At 39.9% G+C, this 10,736-nt stretch overlaps 1 protein-coding gene across 7 annotated transcripts in view; it reads left to right on the top strand.

The window, feature by feature from the left end:
- nisch (nischarin) overlaps positions 1-10,736 on the top strand; it is a 23,497-nt gene that overhangs the window by 2,879 nt on the left and 9,882 nt on the right. For 2 of the 7 annotated variants that reach the window (XM_020611164.1, XM_020611163.1), the window contains exons 4-16: positions 972-1,020; positions 1,287-1,450; positions 1,558-1,653; positions 2,220-2,315; positions 2,403-2,555; positions 3,334-3,402; positions 3,660-3,845; positions 4,164-4,292; positions 4,527-4,640; positions 6,067-6,223; positions 7,970-8,091; positions 8,842-8,936; positions 10,039-10,317. In XM_020611164.1, coding sequence (XP_020466820.1) covers positions 972-1,020; positions 1,287-1,450; positions 1,558-1,653; positions 2,220-2,315; positions 2,403-2,555; positions 3,334-3,402; positions 3,660-3,845; positions 4,164-4,292; positions 4,527-4,640; positions 6,067-6,223; positions 7,970-8,091; positions 8,842-8,936; positions 10,039-10,317 — 1,709 coding nt within the window. Of the gene's footprint in view, positions 1-971; positions 1,021-1,286; positions 1,451-1,557; positions 1,654-2,219; positions 2,316-2,402; positions 2,556-3,333; positions 3,403-3,659; positions 3,846-4,163; positions 4,293-4,526; positions 4,641-6,066; positions 6,232-7,969; positions 8,092-8,841; positions 8,937-9,043; positions 9,175-10,038; positions 10,318-10,736 lie in introns of those variants that run through there. The other 5 variants (XM_020611166.1, XM_020611167.1, XM_020611168.1 and 2 more) reach the window with 5 other exon arrangements.

Genomic DNA, 10,736 nt, shown 5'->3' with positions numbered 1-10,736 from the left:
GTAATCCCTCCTTCGTATGCTGGGTATACCCCAGGACCTCCTACCAGTTGGAAATGCCCAGAAAACCTCAAGTGGAAGGCACACAGGAGGCATCCTGATCAGATGCCTGAACCACCTAAATTAGCTCTTTTCATGTGAAGGAGCAACGGCTGTAGTCTGAGCTTGCTCCAGATGTCTGAACTCTGCACCCTGTCTCTGAGGCTGAGTCCAGTCACCCTATGGAGGAAACTTGTTTCAACCACTTATGTTTGTGATCTCATTCCTTCAGTCATTACCCAGAGCTTGTGACCATAGGTGAGGGCTGGAACATAGATTGCTAGCTCTCTCTTCATCTCAATAGTTCAGTACAGCGCCCACATTACTACTGAGGCTATACCAATCCACCACAGACCCCAAGATTCTTAAACTCCTTGGGGCAGCAACTCATTCCCAACCCAAAGGGAGCAATCCACCGCTTTCCAGCAGAGAACCATGGCCTCAGGCTTGGAGGTGTTGATTCCAAAACCACAGGCATTTATCTGCTGCCATAACATTATCCACTCTTCTGGGAAAGATTTCTACATTTTATAAGTTAAAATGGAAATGAGAGAACAATTATATGTTTACTAGGAACAAATTTTCTTGTTTTTCTTCTCAGTAAATGATGACTATTACCAAGATTGTGGAGTGCCAGTTTTATATATAAGACAGAGGTGGTTGGTTCTGATTGTATTTTATAAATGAGGAAGAACTAGGGGTATGTCACTGAAAAGGCAACATGCTTTGAACCTGTGTTATTAAAACTGTAACACCAGGACAGATGGCATTTGTTTGTTTTGTGCCCTCCATAGTTCTTTGTTAGAAAAACTTCCTTTGAGATGTCCACACAAATGTGAAATGGAAATTACAAAGTAAAAAGGTTGTTACTGCTATGTTGCTGTATTTGCTGTAGAGCTGAGATGTATTGACATCGCAGACTCTTTGTTTTTCAGGAGATCAATGGCATCACAGCAGCACTGGCTGAAGAGCTGTTTCATAAAGGTTAGCTTTGTTTGTGTTTGACCTATTTCCTCTCATCTAGTGTTTTGAGAACTGTTAACAATGAATAGTTCAGTGGGGTTGTGTGTCCTCTCTGTGTATCTGCAGCGGTTACTTATAAAACACCAAGCGTTGTTCAGTTACAGTAAGAGATAAAGTGGAGCGAGTCAGAAAGCTCTGACACGCTTGACTATTAAAAATCAAGATTATTCTTATGAAATCTTGCACAGGGAGCTCTGTCAGACTATGTGTGTGTTTGTGCGCTGTAGGTGAGCAGTTGCTGCAGGCTGGCGAGGTGTTTTCTCTCCGACCTCTACAGCTTTACTCCGTCTCCCAGCAGCTCCGCCTGGCCAAACCAACCTGCTGTAACGGAGATGCCAAAACCGATCTGGGCCACATCCTTGACTTCATCTGCCGGCTGCGATACCTCAAGGTCACACACCTTTTTATATAACTCATATCCACACCGTACAGTTCCTCACTTCCCTTTCAGCAGCAGAGGTGGTGAATTTTCTCACTGGTTTTGTTTCTGTTGGTCAGATCTCTGGTACCAGAGGCCCAGTAGGAACCAGTAATATCCAGGAGAGCAGTCTCCCCTTCGACCTGTCTGTTTTCAAATCACTGCTGCAAATAGAGGTAATTGTCTGTTTGCCCTCAGAATAATCTCACTTCACTTCACTTGTAGAGGCATTTTCACATATGAACTTTAATGTAAGGCTGAGTAAATCTGTAGTAGTAATCCTAATGCATTTTCATAAAGCCGAGCTGTGTCAGGTGAACATTTAACCCAGTTTCAAGATCAAAAAACATAGTGACAGGAGCAAAACAATGTTTTCCTTTTGGCTGAAGTGGAGAGGTTGGTCAGTAGATAAAGAGAATATTAGACTCTGAGACGCTGAGTGCACTACTTGCTTCATCAGCTGCAGACAAAGCTTCAGTGTCTCATCATTAAAGGAAGGGGGAGTCAAGTGACCGAGTAGGGTTGGACACATCACCTCCTGCTTAACTGTACCGTCCCAACTACACAAACGTCACCAAAGGTGTTTGGTAGTAATAAAATGTAATACATGTAGCTCTGGAGTATATTCTTCTAACTGGGAACAAACTTTTGGAGATTTTATTGACTTTTCAGAAATCCACTATAAACTTGCCAATATCTGAACAGAAACATTTTCGGTCTCTCTCTCTTTTTCTGACTTCAGATCAGTGATTGTAGTTCTCAGCAGATTCAAGGGTTGTCATCTCTGAGGTCGACTCTGGCGACTATGTGTATCCACCGCTCCACAGAAACCATGATGGTAAAACTTAATTAAACACCATGTTCATGTAGTATATTATGTGTTGTACCTTGATGTGTTTATTGTGATGTTTATGGCGTCCTCCAGTCCATCTTGGTTCCGGAGGCGAGTGAGTTCTCACAGTGGGAACCTGAGGGGGCGGAGTCTGGCTGTCCTGTAACCGCCTTTATCCCTGTGTGGAGAAACTTGACCACACTTGACATGAGCCACAACTGCATCAGTACCATCGACAGCTCAGTGGTGAGACACACGCCTTTGTTTTGGCAGCTTCATCCAGAGTTCAGTGTTTAAAATTCAGCACCAGATGTCATGATGATCTCAGATGTCATTTATCAGTTTTTAGGCAATGTGTATTTGTTCCGATTTATGTCTAGTGCAAAGGTATGAAAGAAAGAAATCTTTGGCGCTAGAGGAAAGAAACGAGCCCTCCACAGATTTCAATCCACTACCTGTGTAGAGAAGTTAAAAAGGACTAAACAAGCAAAAGGGAGAAAAACTTGTGCTTTGTATCATTGCTCTGTTCTGTAAGGTTCATGGCCATGAAAAATCCTGGAAAATACATGAAAGAACATTGCCCAGTCCTGGAAAAGTTGTTTAGAACTTGATCGAATTTATGATTAAATAATCATGATAAACATATTTATAAAGCTTAAATTTACTGGAGTAACTCATCAAAACAAATAAGCTAAAACTACTTGAAGTTATTTAAATTTAAAAAGAGGAACTTGGGTTATTTTTTATAACATACAAAGCAGTTTGGTGAAGATGGCAAGACTATTTCGTATCTTCAGCTCCAGATGATTTTACATTTGCTTGTGTTCGATCAAGGATACATGAAAAGCTTTGCTCCTTCTCTGGCTGCACTGATTGGTCAGGGAGCTGTTGGATGAGGTGGTCACACTGTCCTTGATATCTGTCTCTCTGGTGTGACACAGGACATAAAATCAGCTTGATTAAAGCAAAGTTTATGCTCCATTTATCACTTTCTGTGTGCTAACACTGCATTTTTCTGTCGTAGAAACTGATTCGTAAAGTGGAGTTTCTGGATCTGAGCTACAACCAGCTGTCCTCAGTGGAAAACCTCCAGGTATGTGGCAGCGTGATGAAGAACCCATCAGCTCTCTCAGAACATCATTAATGTCTACATCATTTTTATGGGAGCATACAAATAGTGTAAAATGTCCTCAGATTTCGAGAGCCCAGTGAAATGTCTTCAGATTTCTTATTTTGTCCATTAACAATCCACAGACCAGAGATATTTAGTTTAGTCTGATGTAAAAGCAACAATGTAGTTTATCATTAACAGTACAGTATAGTACTAAAGAAGCTGCTATGTGGTTACAGCACCTGTACAACCTGGTCCACGTTGATCTGTCCTATAACAGCCTGCGGGTCCTGGAGGCTGCTCACACCCGTCTGGGCAACATCAAAACTCTGAGCCTGGCAGGCAACCAGCTGGACCGACTGACTGGCCTCACCAAACTGTACTCTCTGGTCAACCTGGACCTCAGCCACAACCAGCTGGCCCAGGTAACCACACTGAGTGACCCAGATGTATATGGAAGGTCTGTTTTCAGCAGCAAGATATTTACTTCCTACACAATTGTGACATATTTTACAATTCTGTGCGTTTGTGTTAAAATAAATCTCACCACATTTTGTTTTCTCTCTACTGTCGACTCGAGTAAAGGCATAAAAAATTAAGTAATTCTCTGAGGAAACCTAAATCAGACACGCTTATGAACAACATCATAAATCTGCGAAAAACATCCAGCCATAGCTTTCGTGAGAGTCCTGATTTTATCGCGAGTCAGTGGAGTGGAGTTTGATTTGATTTGACTTTTCCAGTTGGAGGAAATCAAGAACATTAGCTCTCTGCCCTGTCTGGAGAAGCTCAACCTGTCCAGTAACCCCATGTGCATCATCCCAGACTACAGAACCAAAGTTCTGGCCCTGTTTGGAGATCGTGCAGCAGAGGTACACCAAAACCACCACACACTAAAGTTTCATAGCCAACAGCATTACAATGTATTTCTCCCTGTACTGTTACTTTTGCTTGTGCTTCTAATAGTATCGCTACTCAACAACCACCACCACCATACTACTACTACTTTTGCTAGTCTGTAATGCAGCTAATGCTGATATTACTATAATTAAACTGTTTATACTACTGCTATGTTGTGATTGTTTATTTTTTTGTTTCTGCGTCAGGTCTGCCTGGACGGTAAAGTGACGACAGAGAAGGAGCTGGACACAGTGGAAGTGTTGAAAGCCATTCAGAAAGCCAAGGAAGCCAAAGACAAGATGAGCAGCAGCAACAAGAAGGTACACTCTGTGACACTAAATCATAAGGGGGGAGACCAGTTTGTTGTTAGTATTTATACTAATATAATTCAAGAAAATTAAAGATTATTCAACTGTTCAGAAATGTTTTTGTATGTTACATAAGAGGAGTTTACCAGACTGAATATCATATTTTACCATTATATTTGTCTTGAACTCAAGCCACTGTTGAGTTGAATGTTACATCTTTGTGAGTTGTAATTTATTTTCGGAGCAGATTAATAAACCCAGAAACTTGCTCTGACTTGATTACAGACCAACACAAGACACAATCCACCAGTTAGATGTGACTAATAATGAACCTGACATCAAGTTAATTACTAAAATACAACAGTCACTACAGCAGTCTGTTTATTAAATACCTGTGGTAACTGAGTGTAACGAGCTGCTGTAGTGTTTGTTGGAGTTTGTAGATTAGAGAGGTTCTGCACATCAGCAGCAGAGTTTAATATATAAAGACAATATAGTCATTGGACAAAACAGGTCTGATTAGGTGTGTGAGGTTGTAGTCTCACCTGGAAAATTTTAACTTGTAAACGTTTCTGTTTTTAAACATATTCTGCAAAATTTAAAGTACATGTTTTTGTTAGACAAGATAATTGTAGCCTTATTTTTATGCCTGAGTATTTTGGTCAGAGGTTTCCCAAGGCTTGGGGGGAAAGCTCATTACGAAGAGTATTTTGGCCTTAATCTAAAGGGGAGGCGACAGTGGTGTGGTGGGTAGAGCAGTCGTCTCTCAACCAGAAGGTTCAAGGTTCGAATCTCAGTGCCTCCAGTCCACGTGTCGAAGTGTCCTTGGGCAAGACACTGAACCTTCATTTGACTACCATGCTCAATAAGAAACCTAAATCAAAATATTTAAGCCACATATTAGTCCAGATTTTAAGTAGATGGTGTATTTATTTTGAAAACAGGACAACCATAGAGTGTGGTCTTTTTCATTTAGTGCAGTTTAATATCTCCTGCACACAAAGCTTTATGAGGTTCCTCTGCAGGAGGAAACCACTGACCACATGTTTTCATGGTTCATAACAGAAAAAGATTCTGCTCATTTACAGATTTAAATAAAGCACAAACCTATCATGAGTCAACCGGTTGTGTTTCCTCATACATAATTAGCTCTTGAACTTCACAGTTTGGTTTAAATGTTTTTATGCAACCTCATACATCTAATTCTACATGTAGAGAGAGCAGTACTAGATGAGTGCAGCTGGATTTGATTGTTTTTTTGTTTTTTTTGGTCTCTTCAAAGCAGCTAAAAATCAGTGTAAATGTCTTTAAAAAGCCTGGCTGTCTGTTGCTCTGCTGCTGATGGAGCTGCTGGTTGACGATCTTAGGATGTGGTCTGGTTGATGGTATATGCGACTGCAGCTGTCTGAAGGCTTCCTCCTCTCTGTCCTCTCGTCAGATCAGTGAGGAGACCAGACTGTCTGCTGCTGCACCTCCTCACTTCTCCTCCTCATCTCCCCCCTCCTCCTCCGCCTGCTGCTCCTCTGCTGTTGCTCCTCTTGCGCTCACCTCTTCCTCTTCCTGTCCGGCCCAGCAGGCTGCTGGCCCCAGCCAAGGTAATCATGTATGTATCAGGCTGTAAAGTGGAAAAAAATTACAAAATGTATACCAGGCGAGGCCGACTGGACTAACCTGCTGCTTTCAGTCCTTCAGTCTAAGCTAGATCGTATCAGCTTATGTGCTTTTGTAGATGCTTGGCTTCCTGCTAATACTGAGAAGAAAATAAAATTTTTCACAGTTTATTGCTTTAAGATGCTATTCAGTTACTAGTTGCTTCAGCTGTTCATACATTCACACTCTGCCCTTTAACATAACTCTATACTTAGTTGATGTTTATTACAAAGCTGGCAGCAGCCTGATTAATTCTCTATACTGGGTATATACAGTGATATTTATGAATGTTTGGTTATAGTTTGTGACACTCTGCTAATGCTCACTAGCCTCCCTTTAAGAAACCAAAAGCACTAATATGTAGTTTGTTCTGGCATATTGATTGATTGATTGATTGATTGATTGATTTTATTCTTTCAAGCATGTAAAGATAGTCGACATGTCAACACACATAATTTCACACATATCCAACAAATGCTAATCCATTATCAATTTGCTTATACCTAGTACATGCTTGAACAGAGTAGGAAGAAGTCAGACTTATCCAGTCCTACCCCATGACATCATCTTACATCATTGGTTTGCAAGCAGTATCTCTACATAGATAATTCTCTTCTACACCACACAAGTAATATACTAAAAAATAATTAATCATTAAGCCTGTTCTTGCATATATCTTGATTGACACATACCTTTATATTTATGTTTAAACTCGTCAATTCTGTTACTATTTTTTATGTCCACACTTAGATTATTCCATAGTTTTACCCCACTTATGGAAATACAAAATCTTTTTTTGGTTGTACGTATAGCATGAATTTTTTAATTTAACTGACCCCTTAAATTGTATCCCCCTTCCCTTTCATTAAATAGTTTTTGAATTCCACCAGGTAATAAATTGTTCCTGGCTTTATACATAAACACTGCAGTCTTATATCCCACTAAATCAAAAAATTTTAACAATTTAGACTGTATGAAAGCTCCATTGGTGTGATCCCTATACCCCATCTTATGCACAATTCTTATCGCTCTTTTTTGTAATATATACAATGGTTGAAGTGAGCTTTTGTATGTATTTCCCCAGTTTTCAACGCCATACTCTAAGTATGGTAAAATCAATGAAGAATACAAAATGCGTAGTGCTTTCCCGTCCAAAATATATCTAACCTTTGCCAATATCGATATGTTTTTTGCTATTTTGTGCTGAACATATCTGATATGAGATTTCCAGGAGAATTTGTCATCAACTATGACACCTACAAATTTAATTTCATGTACTCGTTCTATATTAGCATGCTGCACTTTGTCTAATCTAAACTGCAAAAACTGTAGGTGTGTTAGTATTTTTAACAACTGTCCAGTGAAATAGGTTTAATTGAAACTTGTATCTGATACAGTCAGACAGTCACCATGATTTTTTTTTTTTATTAATATTCCTTTCAAAATTGCTATTTTCTGCTGAGGCATTGATAAGCTCTTTATAAAATTTTGGGCCTAATGTGTTCTTATTACAAACAGACATTAGAATTCCATGATTGTCTGTTTATCCTGACAAGTGAAATTTTGAAATGTAGTGTTAAGTCCAAAAATAACAACATCAGCCCTGAACAGTGTCACATCGATCAACTTTCTGTTTGTAGTTGTTTTCCTCGTCACCAGTGCCGCTGACCTTGTTTGGTTTCCTGTTTCAGAAGTGATGAGCAGAGAAGAAGCCGCAGTTCCCCCCAGCATTCTCCCTCCTGTGGACAACACTGCACCTCCCCCTGCTAGCTTTAACACTAACACACACCTCCTGCCTGCTGACCCCGCCCAGGTGAGAAGCACATCTGAATGACCTGGGAGATCAGGCAGTTTGATTAGTTAGCAGGCATGGAGGGGTGTTGGCGGGTGAGAAATCGGTTAGAGGAATTACAGTATCTCATAACTATTGATTCTAAATTAAACTAATCATTTAGGTTAGGAGTGTAACTGTGTCCTTGAACAATATGTCTCAGTATAAATGTAAAAATAATGCATCGTGAAGAATTCCAGAGGATACAAATGAATGTAACACATTAATAGTATGACCCATCACATGTCTCAAATGCAGCTTGAAAATACTGCTGAGCTGACGGTCTTAAAATGTTCTTTAGAAATCTGTGTTTATCCATACTAGTGGCTATGTTGGAGTGGCTTTCCACCACTTTCATGCAGAGTGAAATAACTTTTTATCATGGAGTTTGGTACAGACACTCATGTTCTCCTCTGTCTTTTCATCTAACACCACTAGCAGCTCAGAGTTTCAGTTTATTGAGTACTTCACTTTACGATCAAATACCTGCAGAGCTTATTCCCATCAGTTTCAGCTGCACTTTGAGTTTCCTGCCAATTTGCATTTACCAAGTGCAAACATGCTGAAATAACATGGTAAACGTAACATGCTAAATTGTCACTGTAACAAGTTGGCACGCTAATGTTAGCTTTTAGCTCAAAGCATCTTATGCTAAAGTATAGTTGTAGAATTTGGTTAGATGTTTGTTCACAGTCAGCTGGTTCTAATCTTGGTTTATGTGTTTATCTGCAGATATACCAACCTACTGTCAGTTTGTCTGAACACATACACTATGGGGCTCCCACAAGTATTACTACTACTGCGAGTACTACTACAAGTACTGTCTGGTCAGTATCAGTAACTGTGAAATCAGCAGCTCTAATTAAAGTTTCAGGTGCTTTTATTTTTTGATTTTTTTGATGCTGTTTGTTTACCTTCTATGGAACTCTTTTAGCCCCTGGAAGGCTTGTAATGGGAAACATCCATGCAGTAAGTGTTGAGTTTCATTACACTTAAAAGTGTTTGCATTAACAGTAAATTAAAACAGGATTAGTAGTCAGGACCTGTATCTAATATCAGCCTGTCTCAAACTAAGACCTTGCTGCAGTTGAGGTAAAAAAAAAAAAAAAAGAGTAGGCAACTACTGAAACATTATGAAAGTACTTTTAATAATTCCAGTAATACTACCTGGGGGCTTTCAGGTAGCCGAGTGGTCAAGTCACATACTGTCATCCTGGCTCCATTGCAGCCAGGGACCTTACTGCATGTCATACCACTCTCTCTTTGTTTGTTTCCTGTCTGTCCTAACACCATCAACTGTCTTTTAAAGGTAAAAAAAAAAAGACAAACAAGGTTATAGTACTACCCGGCCAGCTAGCACTACTGCAAATTGGTTCAAAGCACAAATATTTGGACTTCTATGACTTAAAGACAAATAAAGCTGACACTTCTCTTTAGTTATACTGCTACTGTTGAAACTGATACAACAGGTTTGACTGATTCTGAAGTCCTACCTCTACAGCAGCTGTAGTCTTTGTATTAATACTGTGTTGTCATTCAGGCGTCTGTCATTCAGGAAGTCAGGATGGAGGTATGTCAGATTAACTGTGCGTGCAGCTGTTCTTCTCTCCTTCATTTAGGAACAACATCAGGACAAATCAGTACCGTTGGAGTAACAGTTTTACAGTTTCTCCAAAATTGTTTGTTGAGTTTGTTTTTTTATTTTATTTTATTTTTAGTTGAGCTTTATTGACCTACAAATGTCAAACTAAATAATGAAAAGAATTTGTGACATCGATAAATAAATAATGGAAGGAGTGTGTGAAAGGAGAATGAGCTAATAGACGAACTGAGGTCTTGTGATGAAGTCATGTTTAAATAAGTGGTTTTTATGTTCATGACATTTTGGGAAAAAAAAAAAATCCTTGTTTCTGTCTTCATCTTCTGCAGTTATGAGTGCTCCATCCCCTCCTCCAAACTACCTGAAACCAGTTGTTTCACCTGCAGCACCGCCTGGTGTCCTCTACTTCCTACTCACCTGTTCTGCCTCTCCTCCACGAACAAAGACTTCATTACCCAGCTCTCCCAACATCTCAACTGTACCCTGATGGAGCAGAAGGGGAAGAAGAGGGAGGGGGAGAAGGAGAAGGAGAAAGGAGAGGATGAAAAGAGGTCTGAATCCAGAGATGTTCATTTTCATGTGGAGGGCACCAGGGTGGGCAGTCTCAGGTACTTCATCCAGCAGCTTTCTCTCACTAGGTTCTGGGATTTCCAGAGGTTTCCAATGCATTTTGGGATTAGCAGTGTTTTTGAGGTCCTCTGAAGCTCTCACTGGTCTCTGATGTGGATATCCACACTGAGGTCATTTAAAATTCCTGTTGATTTCATGAGATATTCAAAGTAGCCTCTGATTTGGGGGATTTTCAATGGTTTCCCTTCATTTTCTGGTATTTCTTGAGGTTTGCACTGATTTTCCAGAGGTTTCTGGAACACCTAAATTCCCACTAGTGTCTATGATTCCCTTACATTCTTGCTTAGTTGTTGCACTGTGGGAATTTCAAGTCATGTGTGTTTCCTATAGTTTTGGGATCTTCTAAGGTGCTTTCTGAGACAGATGCCCTTGTTATTTTCAGGGATTTCCTGACATT

Source organism: Monopterus albus, unplaced genomic scaffold (assembly GCF_001952655.1).
Source record: "Monopterus albus unplaced genomic scaffold, M_albus_1.0 scaffold110.1, whole genome shotgun sequence".
NCBI classification, from domain to species: domain Eukaryota; kingdom Metazoa; phylum Chordata; class Actinopteri; order Synbranchiformes; family Synbranchidae; genus Monopterus; species Monopterus albus.
This window is presented reverse-complemented; position numbering and strand designations above follow the sequence as displayed.